Raw genomic sequence first — 17314 nt, 5'->3', positions numbered from 1 at the left:
CGTGGGGGCCTGCCCTTCTCAACTGAATGTTGTTTATTACACAGTGCGCCACCTACTGCCAGGTCATAGTGTTATATGCTGCTAACCCAGAGGGTTCAGGGTGTACACAGAAGCGCAGGGCAGCTGCTGGAGAGCACTGGAAAGGGGCTCAATGTGATAGAAAGAGCACCGGACGCGGAGTCCAGACAGAGGACTGCGGACGCCACTACTTTCCATGTGACCTCTCCCTCTCCGCTAAGTTTGTTTTCTCATCTGTAGACAGGGTGCGGTGGTACCCAAGCGCCCTTCAGACTCGGACCAAAGCCATGCCCCACCCTCCTTGAGGAACGCTGAAGAGGGCATAGGAGGCTGGAGAAAGGGACCAAGGAACCGAAACGGCCGCGGTTGGCTGGGACAGTGCTGGGGTGCCCGGCACTGCGCTGAATCAGCGCGGGGGACGCGAGGCCTCCCCTGGGCGCTCTCGCCCAGCCCCGGCGTTACGCGCAGCACTCTGTCGGTCCCACCACCCAAATATCCCAGCCTAGGTCTCCCACTGATGGCTCGGGCATGTCCCCACCCGTCGCCCGGAAGGGGAACCGAGTGATTGGGGTCTCCTTCGGTGAATGAGGGCCGATGACCCTGCCCCCGGCCTCGCTGAGTGGTCAACTGCACCAAGGAAGGTTCTCTCTGTCCTCACAGCGCTGACCTTCGCCGAGCCAGCGGCTACACTCCATCCCGGACGCCGGCGACCGAGAACAGACCAGGGAGGCAGCAGCGCTCTGGGCCAGGTGTGGATCGACTTGGGGAGGCGGGTAACGGCCCGAGGCACCGTGGGCGAGACCTCGTTCCGGCGACTGAAGCTTGTGGGGCTACCTCCACCGGGGATCCCTGACCCCCTCCCCATTCCAGCCACATCCTTCTCCCACCTCCCCCAGTCTTGGGAGCCTGGTCCCCGAAGGTTCAAGAAGTCAAGAGCCTGGAGAAATGCACTGTGCAAATATATTGACTTTATTTGTCTCCGTTCGGGAGCCTCACAGACATATCCAAGTAAAAAGATCGTTAAATAAACGCCGTCAGCCATCGCAATGCAAAAATAAATATCCATCCTCCGGCCGCAGCAGCAGCTGCGCTGCGCCCCAAGTCCCATCGGCCGCGCCTAACAATTATAAAAGTGTTCAGCGAGAGTGTGTTGGCGTGAGTGTGAACGGGTGTGCGCTGGAGGGCACGGTGGAGCGGCGTGCAAAATCGGAGTTGCAAACCATCGGACAAGGGCGTGGAGCGGCCCTCCGGGAAGCCCTGGCGACCCGGGGTCGACTCAGCGCGGGCGCGCCTCCCGCACACACTCACAGCAGAGTCCGTACTGGGAAGAGTTAAAAAATAAACATTTACAAGGGCAAAGAAAGCAGCCCCCCTCCCCGGCACCCCCGCGTGCTCGGGCCCCGGACCAGCGCAGCGCGGGGCGCACCGAGCAGTTCGCGGCCGCGCGAGAGGTCCCGGTCCTCGCGGGTCCCCGGAGTGCGGGGCGCCGGTCCTCTGGGGCTTCGCTCTCGGTCCCCGGGCGGGCGGCGCCCCTCACAGGGCCGAGTCGGAGTCGCTGGAGTCCAGGCTGTTCCTCAGTTTGCAGCTGCTGAGCTGCTCCCTCTGCAGCGACAGGCTCTGCGTGCTGCGGCGCAGGCACTCCAGGCTCTGCAGGAACGACTTCTTGGCCTTTTCCTCCTCCATGGGGGACACCCCTTCCTCCTCCACCTCCTGGATCTCGTCGAAGGTCACCGGCTGCGTTTTGAAGCGGGACTGGCGCGGCCGCCGCAGCCGGCCCTTGCCCTTGGACAGCTTGGCGGGCCGCACGGGCTGCGGGAACTCGTCCGCCAGGCACACGAAGTGCGGCATCACCGCCTGGTAGCTGGAGCAGATGCCCATCAGCTCGCCGGGCTTGGCGGCCGCCATGGCGCCGCCCGCGTCTCCGGGGCCGGGCGGCGGGGCGCCGGGGCTCTCGGGGGGCGGCCGCTGCGCCGGGGCCCCCCGGGAGGCAGCAGCCTGGGGCTCGCCGGGCGGGGGATCCAAATCTGCTGCGGGGTGGCGGCGGCCCTCGCGGGCCCGGGTCAGCGTTCCTCGGGAGGGCGGGCGGGCGGGCCCGTCGGGGGGCGCGGGGCTCGGCGCGCGCTGCTGGGCTGCGCTCCCGGGCGCTCGCCGCCGCGGCTGTCACCGTCTGCCCCGCGGCGGCCCGGCCCGCCGCTTATATAGCCCGCTCCTGCCCACACGGCCGCGAGCTCGGATGACAGCGAATGCCATTTAAAGCGTGCGCGCCCCGCGCCCTTCCGCCTGACGTCGCCCCGCCGCTCTGGGAAAGTAACGGCCCTTTCCCCGGCGCCGCCCGCCCCCAGCCAACCCGGCTCCGGAAGGCAGGCCCCGCCCGCGGGGTTCCGGGAGCATCCGAGGCCCCGGGAGCACGCGGCTGGGCGGGGTGGCCGGAGAGCAGGCAGGAGCCCTCGGATCGGCCCCGCTGGGCTGCCACTGGCCGTCCCGGGATCCCCAAGTTCGTGCCGACAGTGGTGGCCGCGGCGGCGCAGGTGCCCATCCCCCTCTGTGATCCCAAAGGCACACACTCAGAGACGCTAATGATTCCGCCGCAGGTTTTGTGTTGGGCGCATGGTGGAGGCAGTTCCCAGCCCTCCTCGCAGCTGGGAGAGAGCCGGGCGCAGAGAGCCGGGCGCGGGGAGCGCCCGGGCTCCTGGTTCCCCAGAACTGAGTTCGGAGAACGGGTTGGGTTTCTTCTCTGGATCCTTGCCACCCCCTCCCCAGACAGACACAAATGCATACACACACAAACACGCAGGGAGGCATTCACGTAGAAAAAAGTACACCCTGATGATCCCATTCCAGTTCTTCCCTCCCCTAGCTGTCTTCTGTCTCCTCACAACCCCACCCCCAAGTCCCTCGGGCACCAGCCCCCTATTCATGCTCAGAAGAATGACACTTGCATAGGCACTAATAACAGCGATAATAACTACAATCTGGAGAGCTTCACTCCAAGCCAGCCAGTGAGCTTCGTTTTACATATATTATCCTATTTAATCTTCATAATAGCCCTGTGCGGTAATTGGTATTCTCCCAACTTTACATATGAGATAGTGGAGGCACAGAGAGGGTAAGTAACTGGTCCTCTAGGAACTGATGGAACCAGGCAGCACGGACTGCACAGTCCATACTAATATAGACCCTTGCTAAAGGAGAGTACCCACCTGTGCCCCCTAGGGCTTCTGAGAGCAAGTCCCCTAGTTTTCCTGACTCCCAAGAAGAAACTGAGCACTGCCCCAGACTACATGGGCCTCAAGTATGGCAGGCACAGAGCAGAGCTCCCCATCACCATCTTCCCCACAGGCGCCCAGCAAGGCTCACAGGGCCGCTGGGAAAGGAGGGAATCCATGGCTTTGGTCTCCATTCCTTCTACAGCCATTCAACAAAGATTCACTAAGGACCTCCTGTGTACCAGCTCAGGATAGTCCGTGGGAGGGACAGACAATAAACACCTCAACCGGAACATGTACTTGGGTGGTGTGATAGGGACGCAGATGGAGAAATGTGCAGAAGGGGTGGCCAGGAAAGGCTTCTCAGAGTGGGTGATATTTAAGGTGACCCTAAGGGACAATAATAACACTGCTAATATGCTTAATATGTGCCGTGCTCTGAGTACTTTTTACGCATTAACACATTTAATGTGTTTAAGTACTGTATTTAATCCTCTCAACAACCTTGGATAACAAGCACTTTTCTTATTGCCATTTACAGATAGAAAAACTTACCCAAGTTCACGCAGCTAGTAAGCAGCAGATTTGAGATTCAAACTCAGGTGACTTAGCTCCTAAGCCCTCACTCCTATCTTACACGGAAGCCCTTTGCCCTGTGGCATACGAAGAAGGAACCAGAGTGTGACCAAGTGAGAGGAGAGCGTTTCAGGCAAAGGGAACCCTAGTGCAAAGGCACTAACTAGGGCAGGAAAGAGCTTGGCTTATTCAGGGAACAGTGAGAAAGCCCCGCGTGGCTAAAGCAGAGTGGGTGAGGGCAATGAGAAGAAGGGATGGTCGCAGAAGGCCTGGACAGCCATGTTAAGGTTAAGGAGACAACATTTTATTCTTTTTTTTTTTTTTTTTTAAACAGCATTTTATTCTAAGGGTAATGGTAAGGCACTGAAGAGTTTGGGGCAGGCAAGCTACATACTCCATGTTTTTTTTTTAATTTCATGTTTATTTGTTTTTAAGGGAGAGAGAGACAGAGTGTGAGTGGGGGAAGGACAGAGAGACAGGGAGACACAGAATCCCAAGCAGGCTCCAGGGTCTGAGCTGCCAGCACAGAGCCCGACACGGGGCTCGAACCCACAAACTGCAAGATCATGACCTGAGCCAAAGTCGGACGCTCAACCCACTGAGCCACCCAGGTGCCCCTCCAATTCATGTTATTAAAAGCTCATTCTGGCTTGGGGCGCCTGGGTGGCGCAGTCGGTTAAGCGTCCGACTTTAACCAGGTCACGATCTCACGATCGGTGAGTTCGAGCCCCACGTCAGGCTCTGGGCTGATGGCTCAGAGCCTGGAGCCTGTTTCCGATTCTGTGTCTCCCTCTCTCTCTGCCCCTCCCCCGTTCATGCTCTGTCTCTCTCTGTCCCAAAAAAATAAATAAACGTTGAAAAAAAAAAAATTAAAAAAAAAAAAAAAAGCTCATTCTGGCTGCCATGAAAAGTGTGGACTGGAGAGGGATGGGGAAGAAGTAGGGAGCCCACTTGCAAGATTGTTACATCACCCCCAGATACAAGACACCGAAGACATGGATTGGGTGAAGACAGTGGACATGTAGGGAACCGGTCAGATTGGGGATTTGTCTGAGGAGAGGATGAGAGTACTTGCTGATGGATTAGATGGGACAGTGGGAGGGATCAAGGTTGACTTTAATGGATTTGGCCTGAGCAATGCTCATATCAGAACTGTATTATGTGAGAGAAAAGTCAATTTATATAATTTTAAGGCCACTATATCTGGGATTTGCTTTTAACAGCAACTTAGCAGTATATACTCTAATACAGAAACTAGTAACAGGAATGCAAAGCTGCCATGTGTAAAAACCCTAAAATATGTGGCACTGGTTCAGCCAACAGGTGGTAAGCAATACGGAAACAATTAGTGAGGATGGAACGTTGGTGACCCTTTTTACACTATGACAAAACATTTATTGAAAACATTACCTGTGCTAATTTGGAAGACGGACCACATGCCTGCTGAGCCTGTATTTCTAGAAAAATAGTTGGAAAGAGCTAAAAACATTGGCACATGTTGGCTGCCCAGTGATGCTTTGAGCAAGATGCTACAGGAAAGAGATGGGCTCATTTGCTAGAAGAGATGAACAGAGGAGGAAATAATATAGAAAACTGCTGTTGTCAGGGTTGGAAAAACCAGCTGTTGTTGTCCAAGGAGCAGGAGATCAGACTGTTGTGGCTTGCAGCCTCTCTTAAAGCCTGTCTGTTAGGCCGAACGCTAGGCCCGGCAAAGGGATCAGCCCTGTAGCGAAGTATTACGTTAGCACTGTTGCCTTGTCATTCAAGTCTATTACTTCAGATGCCCTTAGGATAACTTTCATTAAAAATTTTTTTTTTCAACGTTTATTTATTTTTGGGACGGAGAGAGACAGAGCATGAATGGGGGAGGGGGCAGAGAGAGGGGGACACAGAATCGGAAACAGGCTCCAGGCTCTGAGCCATCAGCCCAGAGCCTGACGCGGGGCTCGAACTCACGGACCGCGAGATCGTGACCTGGCTGAAGTCGGACGCTTAACCGACTGCGCCACCCAGGCACCCCAGGATAACTTTCATTTAAAATGAGAAAGAGATGAGTTGGGCAAGGCAGACAGACTTAATAACTCTGACAAGAAAGGAGCTCTAAGGTGTGGTTGCTGGCCCATGGAACTGACTAGAAGCAGACAGACGTCCTAAGTTTTTGAAGGAATTATTATTACCAACAAAGTTGCAAGGCTGGACTTCAAAAGCCCTTGATTGTTACAGCACAGATATGTGCTCAAAGAAAACAGACTTTCAATACTGTCGGGTGGTAGTGAAGAGTAATAAACAAGAAGGAACTTGCTAGGGGCAAAGCCAAGGATCAGGGAGACACCGGACATGGGTATTGCCCCAGAGAACCTCCCCCACCACCAAGACAGGGAAGTGCTCACATTTCTAGAAGGGACTGCGGCAGAGACTGCTAGCTGTCCACCCGGCTGGGTCACATTTCCCAGCTTCCCTTCCAGCTGAGGCGGGGCCAAGTGTCTAAACTCTCAAGTGTGGAATGTGAGCAGAAGTCAACTTCTGCCCCAATTTGCGTAAGAGGAGAATCCTGCCCCACGCTTCCATGTTTTTCCGCACACAGACTGGAAGACTAATCACCAGACAGACCCTGGATGCTTCGTGTTAGTCTAGATCCCTAATGACCCTGTCAGGCACAGCTATCTACCAACCTGAAACACTTCCCTTGGAGCTATTATATGAGAAAGCAGTCAACTGAATATTTTTAAACTTCTCTAATTTCAGGTCTCTATTATATCGACTCAGCATTGTCTTAACCAAGACAGCCATTAGACATCCAAGTGGAGAGGTCAAGCGGGACACTGGGAGAACTCAGGGGAGAGGTGAGGGATGGAGGGGACAGTTTGGGAGTCTTCAGGGGACAGAGGGGAAAGTGTGGGAAAGCCCACTTTCCAGAGAAAGAAGGGTTGGGACCAGTCAAGGGCTCTGAGAAGCAATGTCCAGCAGTGTAAAAGGGAAACCAGGAGAACATGTCAAAATGCAAGAGAAGGATGTTTCTAGAAGGAGGGAGAAGATTACAATGGGAGTCCATAGACAGGTCCTAGCCTGGCTCTACCTGAACTTCCTGTGTGGCCTTGGGCAAGCCATTGTGTGCTCTGCACTGCAGAGGCCTCAGCTAAAAGCTGCCTCGTCAGAGCAGCCTTCCCTGGCCACCCTATTTAAGGTTGTCCCTCAGTCACTCTACACCACTAACCTAAAAGCCTTCTCACTTGTTTGTCCCCCTCATCAGCATGGTCTGCCTTCCCCGCTGGACTAGACTGCCAGTCTCTGTCTTTCCCCAGCAGCCAGGCCAGTGTTCCAGGTTCCTCCTGAGTGGACCACCACCCTGTTCCTCTTCTCCTCATGACCTCTGCTCCCACGGCTCCTGGCAATCAGCAAGGGGGCAACGTCATCTCCACCAGGGCTTCTTCCCAATACACACACAGTTCCTCCAGACCCCAAATTCCCATGCCAGGGACTGGGGTACCCTAGGTCACTCCTCTCAGCTTCCCTGGATAGAAGACTCCCCTAGCCCCAGCCCCAGGGAGGTTAAAGTAGGAAAGGAGGCCTGTGCTTCACAGCAATGGTCCCAGGTTAACAACGACATAAGCCCTCTTTGCTTCCACTCTGTCTGGAAGTCTGGCTTTGGGCACTGCTCACAGGGGGCTTCCAGGAAGAGAAAGGAGGGTGGAGAGATGGTCCTCCCCCCAAGGATGGAATCTGGGCTCCCACATGACCTAGATTCCTCTGTTCTACCACTGAACCCCTGCCTCCCCCATCCACCGCTCTCTACCTCTCAGGATGTCTTGAGGACCAACCCCAGGCCTCGGTGGCCTTTTCAGATGTTCCGTGTCCTTCTAGATCCATAGGAGTCAGCCAAGGGCCACTGTCAGGTCAGGAGAACACAAAACTAGATACTAACCCCACTCCGCCCTGAGCTCATTCTGTGACCTTGAGCAGGTCACACTCTCTGAGACGCCTTTATTTGCACCTCAACGCATAAGCAACGCTGCTGGGAGTCCACAATTAGTGTATGGAAAGCACCTAGCATAGTGCCCACCCATCCTGTCTTAAGCATGAAATACAAGTTGCTTTTGTTTTCATTATCTCATACTCAAACCTCCCCAGCCCCCAACATGATTGAGAAGAGGAGGGAAAGGCACCAAGGAGCTCCTGCTCCGGAGGGCATGTGAGGGTTTGAGTGACTTATGCTCTCTGCCTGACTCACAATGTCAAGGGGAAAGCCAGACAGAGCAATGGCAAGCTCTATGTAACTAAGCAATGTCTCCACTGTCAGGTGTTACTGCCAGTGCCCAAAGGTGGCCCTAGGGTGTTATCTGGGGATATCGGCCTCTTTCAACAGAACCTCCACCCCCTATCTACCTTCCTCCAATGGTGCATGGGGTGCATGGGGTGCACGGGGTGAGAGAACCAGTGAGAACTGCATGTGTGAAGGAGGGGTGTGCAGATCTGGGGGTCCTGGAGGCCTGTCCAGGAATCAGGGCCTGGGGTCTGTTGCCCTCTGGGCCTTGCTGAGTTTGCTGGGTCAGTGTTGGCTTTCCAGGACAATCTAAATTACCTCCCCCCTGGCTAAGTGGGGCAGAGGGTAGTCATTAAAGGGGATGAAGGATGGTTCCTCTTCTTGGTAGGCCTGTGGACCTGGGATTACAGAGGGACATAGAAATGTCACCTGTTGAACATTTACAGATGTGTAATTTACAGAACGTGTCTGGCATTCTGCCAATGGTGCTTTGCAAGAGCCTTACCTAAATCATGCCCATGGCGTCCTTTAAGGGGGAGCCTAGTTATCATCCCCATTTTACAGATGAGGACTCAGGGTGCTTTGTAGCTTGCCAGGGTCCCGCTCAGTGCTAAGTCGGGTCGACTCAAAGTCGGGTCTGCCTGACCTAGAAATCAGTGCTCATCATTTGGACCACTGCATCTCACTGTCCCCCTGATGTGATATGAGCAGCACTGGACCAGTCAGACGCGTGGGATATGGTATCAGCTCCATCACCCATGTACTGTGGCCTTGAACCAGTTGCTTCCCACCTCCCACCTTAATTTCCCTATCTGTGAAGTGAGGAAGCAGACTCATTGACGGGGGGCCCGTCCAGTTGTGACATTTTAGAGTCCTCCAGGGGATCAGGGATGAGGTGACCCATTCAGAAGAAGGAGATGCTTCCTCTTGAGCCAGAGAGTGGCAAACGGCCCAGGCTAAGGCTGCGGGGGAAGGCTCTCTTCCATGGTGGGGGTTGCTGGGGGAGCAGATGGGGCAGGAAGATGGTAGCAGACGGGGGAGGGGCTTCTGCCACCACCTCCTCCACCATCCCCGCCCACACTTTGGCTTTTGGGCAGAGCCCGGGTTTAAAAAAAGCAACCACCAGTTCTTCAGCTATTAACAGGGCTTTGTTTCCAAGGGAGCCTGCAGTACCCCAGCCCGGGTCAGTTGGGAGCAGGGATGCCAAGTCTGGCTGGGGATGCAGAGAGGCAGAGCAAAGCGGAAAGAACCAGCTTGGGGCAGTTCTGTTCACAGATGCTCCTCTGCTTCCTGGGGTTCAGGGGACAAGAGGGTCAGGCCCCTTCCTGTGACTGGTTTGCCACCCTGGCACAGACCGATTGCCAGCTAGAAGCCTCGGTCAGGTGGCTCTCCCCCTACACTCACACAGAAGTCTGCCCAGAGTTGATCTCAGTCCTCCAAGGGCTGAATGAGGTGATATTATTCCAGATGTTGCTGTTTGGGTCAATCTGCACTATGGGTGTATTCGGCCCAGCCACTCTGTGTGTGTGTGTGTGTGTGTGTGTGTGTGTGTACAAACGTGTGTGCGTGCATCCAGGTGTGGGTAGGTGGGGGAAGGGTCAACAAAAACACAACCTCTGTGGCAGGGCCTTTCTTGCCTCCTGACCCCACCCCTCACCTCTAGCTAGTGCCCATTCTGCCCCCCAGCAAGCCTTCCATACAAAGCCTGTGACTTCAGCATCCTACCAACTGCTTCTGCCTCACTCAGAATTAGCACTTCGTCTGGTACGAGAGTGAGCATAAAAGTGTTTTGATAATTTTGCTGGAGGGTTGCCATGACAATCCCCAGCGAGCTCCAAGAGGGGGTGTCAGTGTGCACGGGAGGGAGGGAGAGAGAGAGGGAGAGAAAGAGAGCCCGAGAGACACAGAGAGGGAGAGACAGAGAGAGCAGGGAGAGGATCCAGGGAGACCCCCCAGTGAGATCCCCAAGTCAGACCTTCAGCCTTCAGCACCCACACCCCAGTGGCCCCATTCATGCCACAATGAGCTCACGATCTAAATCTGGGCCTCACTGTAGACAGTGCAATGGGATACCAGCTGCCGACAGGCAGGCTGCCAGAGCTGGCATGGCAGGGCTGGTCCCACTGGTCCCACCGCGGGAGGCACCCCGGCACCCTCCACTCCCAGGATGAGCCCCTGGGAATAGCAGGCTGGAGTGGAGGCAGGGAGACACTGCCTCAGGGACTCAGAGCCCAGGGAAGTCTCCCAAGAATCATGGCCAGCCTGTGGGCCTGGCTCTGCTGATATGGGTAATGGGAGCACACTTCCCTGCCAGGGCCTGCTTCCTGGCACAGCTTGGATGGTCCAGAGTCTGTGGCTCTTTCTCGTGTGCTTTCTCGAAGGCCTGAGTGTCCCTCTCCAAGGACCACCGGTCTGAGAACCACTACATGGGTAAGGATGAAATCCCACACAATCTGTGGCCCTTTAGCTTTGCAGAGCAGTTTTTTCCTCCCTGTGGCTAAGGCAGGGATATTTCTGCTATCTCTTGAGATGAGGTCATAGACACCCAGAAAGGGGCGGGAACTAGACCAAGTGCACATAGCAAGTAGCAACGTGGAGGCAGAGTCAGGATGGAACCCAGTCCTGGACTTTATCTAGCCTCACTGTCCTCAGGGAAGACAGGTTTTCTGGAATGGGTCTCTTTGGCATTATCCCTTCACATATGGACTGGGAAACTGAGGCCCAGAGACATCTCCAGCTAGTAAGCATAAAGCCAGAACTTGCAGCCTCAGATCCTAGGAAGTTTCACTGCCTCTAGTGAACCACGAGCCAGCCCCATGCACTGTCTAAAATAAGCCTCAGGGACTCATTTATGTTCCAAGGTTAAAGTGCCAGCCTCTGCCTTGGAAGGAGAGTCTTCTGGTTATTGCCAAAACAGAGCAGAGGGCAGCGGGAGCTGGCCAGGAACACAGAGGCAAGGAGGTCAGAGGTTCTCCCAGGCACCATCAAGTCCCAGCTGCATAAGGAAGTCTTGTGAAGGGCCTCCCATCCTCTGCTATTGGAACCGTGCAGCCTTGGGCAAGTCACTTTGGCTGTCGGAGCCCCAGTTTCTGTAGCTATCAAGAGCCAAGGTGCACAGGAGCCCTCAAAGGAACTGCTTTCCAAGCTCTGGGAACTGCAGTCTCAGATGACAGAGGTATCCTGATGCCTGTCTCCAGCCTGGCTTAAAGCTACTTTTCAATTATTTACCAGCACGGAGGGAGGGGTTGGGCACCAAGAAAGTGCTGTGGGCTCTGAAGACACCCTGCAAAGATGACTTTCCTGCAGCCTTGGTAATAGGCAACAGCATGCAAATAAGCCAACAGCTTCTCAAGACTTCTCAAAACTACCTTCGTTCTGGTATTTGCTAGCAAGTTCTTCTCACTACTCTGTGATAGTGGAAGCCTTGTGCCTGCCCCATCCTTCTCCCTGACCAAACTAGATGATTTATTAAAACATACTGAGGTTAAACTAGCCCTGTAGGAGGGTGAATTTTTAAACAGATTCCAAGAAATCAGTGTTGAAAAGATGCCCTTCCGTGTAATGTGTTTTGAGCCTGGCCTTGAGACAGGGCAAACCATCAGCCTTGTAAACAGCTGCTGGCCCATTCTGGGGGCCCAGAGAGTCTGTTGTCCTCAAGCCCTGCCTATCTTCTTCTTCAGACACTGCCTCAGGCTTCCCAGTGGACACGAGATGCCTGCGGGGCGCCAGTCTCTTTGCATACTTTGGACGTGTCACAAACACAAAGCACATTGAACCTATCACTGCAGCCTCATGCTTATCCTCTGAGATAGGTGTTATTATCTCCAAGCTTCAGATGAGGCAACAGGCTCAGAGATGTTCAGGAACTTTCCCAAGGCCACACAGCCAGGCAGAGATAGAGCTGGGATTTGCTCCCAGGTCTATCAGTTGCTAAAGCTCTTCTCATCTATCAGTCATTCCCATGACAGTGGCTCCTGAACGTGACCAGGGAGGGGCTCAGTGGGAGGAGGGCCAGGGTGAAGAGGGTTGGGCCCAGAGAAGAGCCTGGTACTCTAACTGGGACAGGCTCTACTCCTGTAGAGCCAACATTTGGTGTCCTGTGGGCCAAGCAGTAGAGCTGGGTGGGGGAAGGAGAGGAGGGTGGGTGACATCCAAACCCACTCCTTTGGAGATGCAGAAGGCCTGGGAGCCCCTCCCCACTCACGATGCCCCAGCATGTGAGACAGAGCGGCGGTGCACAGGCAGACAGCGGATGAGCCAGGACCTCACGTGGTGAACTCAGGTGGGAGGCTGCCCAGCAGCACACTCCAGCACCACAGCCTCACGACGACGCCTGCAAAGATGACTTTCCTGCATCTCTTGATGACGCCAGTCAAGAGTCTCTGGCACCCGAGACTTGAAACCACTGTTCGCAGATACAGAGAAGAAAACCACAAAGGCTCGGCTGATGAGGGTCGTGAGGCCAGAGGAAATGGAACAGAACTGCAGGCTGCCAGAGGAGAAAGGAATCTTCCAGATGAACTGGGGCAGTGTTTTGAGACCAAGAGGCGTGACTCATTGGTGGGCCATGCCAACAGCTAGAGGGCCATGACCAGTATTTAAAAAAAAAATTTTTTTTTAATGTTTTTTTTAATTAATTAATTAATTTATTTATTTATTTATTTATTTATTTATTTTTAAAGTTTATTTTTGACACAGAGAGCAAGCGAGCGTGAGCTAGGGAGGGGCAGAGAGAGAGGGAGACACAGAATCTGAAGCAGGCTCCAAACTCCGAGCTGTCAGCACAGAGCCTGATGCGGGGCTTGCACTCATGAGACGTGAGATCATGACCTGGGCTGAAGTTGGACGCTTAACCAACCAACTGAGCCACACAGGCACCCCTGTTTTTATTTATTTTTGAGAGACAGAGAGAGAAAGAGGCAGACATAGAATCCAAAGCAGGCTCCCAGGCTCCAAGCTGTCAGCACAGAGCCCAATGCGGGGCTCAAACCCATAAACCATAAGATCACGACCTGAGCCAAAGTTGGACGCTTACCCGAGTGAGCCACCAAGGTGCCCCCAAGACCAGCATTTTTTTTTTTTTAAATTTTTCAATGTTTATTTATTTTGGGACAGAGAGAGACAGAGCATGAATGGGGGAGGGGCAGAGAAAGAGGGAGACACAGAATCGGAAACAGGCTCCAGGCTCTGAGCCATCAGTCCAGAGCCTGACGCGGGGCTCGAACTCACGGACTGCGAGATCGTGACCTGGCTGAAGTTGGACGCTTAACCGACTGCGCCACCCAGGCGCCCCAAGACCAGCATTTTTTAATGATATACAACAGAACAAAAAACATCAGAGTAAACACATGTAATAAAGTACTGTTTCATGAAGCTTTAGTTTTTAAACAGGGAGTGTGTGCGTGTGTGTGTGTGTGTGTGTATGTGTGTGCGCTTTTTTTTTTATCATGGGCTTTGGTCAAAAAGCTATAAAAAACATTGTTGGTTCAATCCCTGTATTCTGCAGATGGGAAAGTGGGGCCAAGGGTAGGAAAAGGCTTGGCCCAGGGGCCAGAGACAGGACGGGAACCCAGTCTCCTGACAGTTGGACACTACTTGCCCAGTACCCTACAGGCTGTCTGTCCAAGGCCTGATTCCTTGCTCGTCTTTCAACCTTAGACACCCTCTGCCTTGGCCACTCTTATCCTATGTTGTTCCCAGGCTAGAGTAGGAAGAATCCGTGGCTTCATGTGGGAGTGCTGTGACAGGACATCCTCAGGCTCTTCTTCCTCTAGGCTGGTCCTACTCTGGCTCTTTTCCTGCCTCCTTTCATCCCCCAACTATCCCTCTGTGGGAACACTCCAGAACCAGGGCCCTTTCCACACTCTCTCTCACCTGCCTCCACAGAGACCCCTAAGCAGCCGTCACCCCAGTCTCTCTTGGCCATGCTGGGCCTGTCGCCCCCGAGGCCTTGTCCTAGACCCGTCTACACATAAGTCATTCTACCTCCACTGGCAGTGAGATCTGCCCCAAGCCCACTGCGAGCCCCTGCCCACCCCGCCCCCGGGGTGAAGGACTTTCCTTCACATCTATACACTATTTGGTAATAGTTGCCCTAGAGATACACATCACACTCAGTTCTTACAACAATCCTGTTTTATAGGTGGAAAAACTCAGGCCAAGAGACTTGCCGAGCAAGGAGGAGCCTGCTCTAGAAGCAGGCCTGTATGACACCAAAATGTACACCTTTGGCACTACCCTGCCTGGCTGATTCCTGGCGGACTGCCCCCCAGAGCATCCCGGGTTGAGGGGAAGATGGCAGCAAGGGGATACGGGAAGTATCTCTCACCTCACACTGCAATGAGGAAAGGCAGCATCCATGCTTCTCCTGACCCCCTTCCTTTCCCCAGGAGGGTGGCAGGGACTTCTCTGATAGGGAAGCTCAGAGGAAGGAAATGGGGAATCTCCTTCCTTGCAGGCTTGGGGAGGGTGGGGGGAGGTGGCAGCTGGCGGGGACAGCTTGCTGTACTGTTTCCCGGACAGGGTGCCCCAAGTGCCCAGGGTGCCCCTAGACTTGGTGAAGGAGTAGCAAGAAGTCTGCCCATCAAGGTCTCCCATCTAGCTTTCTCAGTTAAGAACGCTGCTATTTTGACCTCACAGCTGAGTCCTCTGTCTCTCTTTTGCTTCAGCACTCGTGGCGAGAAAGGGTGTTATCAGCACCAGAAAACCCAACGTCTTTTCTCCTCACCACTCCCAGGGGTACCCACCAGGCCACACACGTCAATCTCTCCGCTTGGGCTCCTGCCCCACAGGTCTTCCCACCTCCGGCCCCATGCTCTCACTCCCTCCTGGTAAATGCAATTTTTCCCAGCCCTCCATGGCTCCCAGGCCTCTCTCACTGTCTCTCCTCCAGCTCACACTCCAGCTAGACAAGCCCTGGACGCAAGCTACCTAGGAACCCTAGGGCACCCCCACCCCTGTTCAAGAACCTTCAGGCTGTCATTTCACAGTCCTCCTTCCCATCCTGCAAGTGCTCCCTCCACTGGGCAGCCCTTCCTGACCACCACCCCAAATTACATCTCGTGCTCCTCCAAGCCCTGCAGTACTCATTGTCAGGGCCCCTTGTTTTGCACCGTCACTGAGGTTTTCCAGGTGTGTGTCTTGTTTTCTCAACAAACGACACAAAATATAACCTTGATGCTAATGCTGGCTACGATGTACTGAGTGCTCGCTTGCTCTGTGCAGGGCACAGACGGCTTCTCTTTCGGGGAGAGAAGCTCTATAGGATGCCGAGTGCAGGGCCTGGCACATTACTGGTGCTCAAAGCACAGCATGAGCTCAGATATGCTCCAACACCAATGGTAGGAGGAGAAGTTGGTGTAACCTTTGTGGAAAGCCATTTACATTATAGATTCAAGGCCTTAAAAATATGCACAGCCTTCCAAATCCCAGCCAGGACGCCACTTTTAGGAATGTATTCTAAGAAACAATAATAGATGTGCACAAAGGTTTAGCCACAGGACAGAAGCGTAAGTGGAGGGGTGGTGCTTCTGTTTCCTGAATTGTTAAATGGGGATAAAAATAGTTCCTAGTCCATGGGCTGCTGTGAGGGTTAATAAATCATGAGTTAATATACATAAAGCATTTAATACAGTGCCTGGCACCATACTTAGGCTCTATAAAAATGTTACCTGTTCTTTTTATTTGAATTGAGGTCTGAATGAGGCCAAATCCTGGGCTCTTAGCTACACCACCACCCTGCCTCCCACCATCCACTCTCCTGATTTCCAAAACCAACAGAACAGTTACTAATACTAGCAAAAACCACCCCAACACCAACAACAATCTAAATATCCAACATAGTGGGTCTGGTTACATAATACCACAAGCACATACAATACTATGCAGCCATTCAAAACCATGTTATGGAACAGTAATTAATGTCATGCACTAATGTTCATCTTAGATAGGGGAAGGCTAATGGTGAGTTCGGTATGAAGCTTTTTTTCTTAAAGTATACAAATATGTGGAAAAAATACACTGCAAAACGTGAAGAGCTGTTCTCTCTGGTCGTAAAGTTAATAATGATTTTCCTTTTTCTTTTTATCTTTTCTTTTCAATTTCTTGCAAACAACACATATTCCTTCAGGAATAAAAACTAATTCTGAGGAAGAAATTCAAAGCCCTGCCGGCTTACTTCTATCTGTGATGGAAGGGATTGTGTCCTCCTTTTATATACTCCCCACTGCATCTAATACACAATCTGTGGACATAAAAGCCCTAGTCTTGAACAGAATTCCAAACTGGCAATCTTGTTTAATCTTCCAGGCCGAGGCGTTCTGTACGGAATTTAGAAACTGCCGGCGAGGACAAGATAACAATGTGACCGGCGGGGTGCGTCTGGGCCTGGTTGGTGACCCGCTCGCTGGGGCTGGGAAAGCTCAAACGCTGCCCCAGGGGGAAGAGGTGGTGGAATCGGGCTGGGGGCCGGGGACGGTGCATTAGGAGACCAGTCACCCGGGGAGCATGTGGTGGGGCTGCAGAGAGTGAGCGGTGCCTTGATGGGAGGCCACTTTGGCATCTGGGAGCTCTCGTCAGCTTGGTCTAAAGAACTTCCCAGGAGACACTTAAGTGCAGCTGGATCTTAATATGCTCAGCCTCGCTCACAGACCATTTCATTTCGCCACTCCTCCCAAGCAGGGCCTCTGGGCCTCCCCTGGCTGACTGCAACAGAGGTGTGGGCACCCAGGGAGCCTGCTGAGAGAAAGGGAGGGACCACAGGGCCACTGGGCAGCCACCCCACGCCAGGGTCAGGGCTGGGCTGAACGTTCTACTTAAGACAATTACATTACTGAGCACATTACTGTCAGGAGTGTTGCATTCATGATCTCGGCCCTCACGAGACCTGGCAGAAGTGGTCTTCTGTGTCTGCTGTGCCACTGAGGGAACTGAGGCTTGGGGGCTCACTGACTGGTCCAAGGCGTCTCAGCTATAAAGGGGAGAGTGACACTCAAGCGGAGGCTCTCTGGCGGCAATTCCGACAGATGTGGAGGCTGCGGCAGGAGTGGGGGTATCGCGGCTGCTCTCTAATTCCCCCCACCCCTGCAGGCAGCGCTGTAAGTGGAGGCACACCCCTTTGCAAGGCCAGATCCAGGCCGGTCTCACTGGAAGTTGCCCTCAGCACTTGGTGCAGAGCTCGGCTCGCAGTATTTTCGGCAGGAGGAGGCTCCCTGAAGCTGCAGCAGGGATCCTTGCCACGAACCGAGCCACCTGG

The 17314-nt window shown here is 53.8% G+C and overlaps 1 protein-coding gene across 1 annotated transcript; it reads right to left on the bottom strand.

Moving 5' to 3' along the window:
• Positions 1-966: 966 nt before the first annotated feature.
• On the bottom strand, positions 967-2175 carry CD1H11orf96 (chromosome D1 C11orf96 homolog). Its single transcript, XM_043581003.1, has one exon. The coding sequence runs from the start codon at positions 1921-1923 to the stop codon at positions 1552-1554; it is 372 nt and encodes a 123-aa protein (XP_043436938.1). The 5' UTR covers positions 1924-2175; the 3' UTR covers positions 967-1551.
• Between the last annotated feature and the right edge of the window lie 15139 nt (positions 2176-17314).

The sequence above is a fragment of the Prionailurus bengalensis genome, chromosome D1 (genome assembly GCF_016509475.1).
Source record: "Prionailurus bengalensis isolate Pbe53 chromosome D1, Fcat_Pben_1.1_paternal_pri, whole genome shotgun sequence".
In the NCBI taxonomy this organism is placed as follows: Eukaryota; Metazoa; Chordata; class Mammalia; order Carnivora; family Felidae; genus Prionailurus; species Prionailurus bengalensis.
This window is presented reverse-complemented; position numbering and strand designations above follow the sequence as displayed.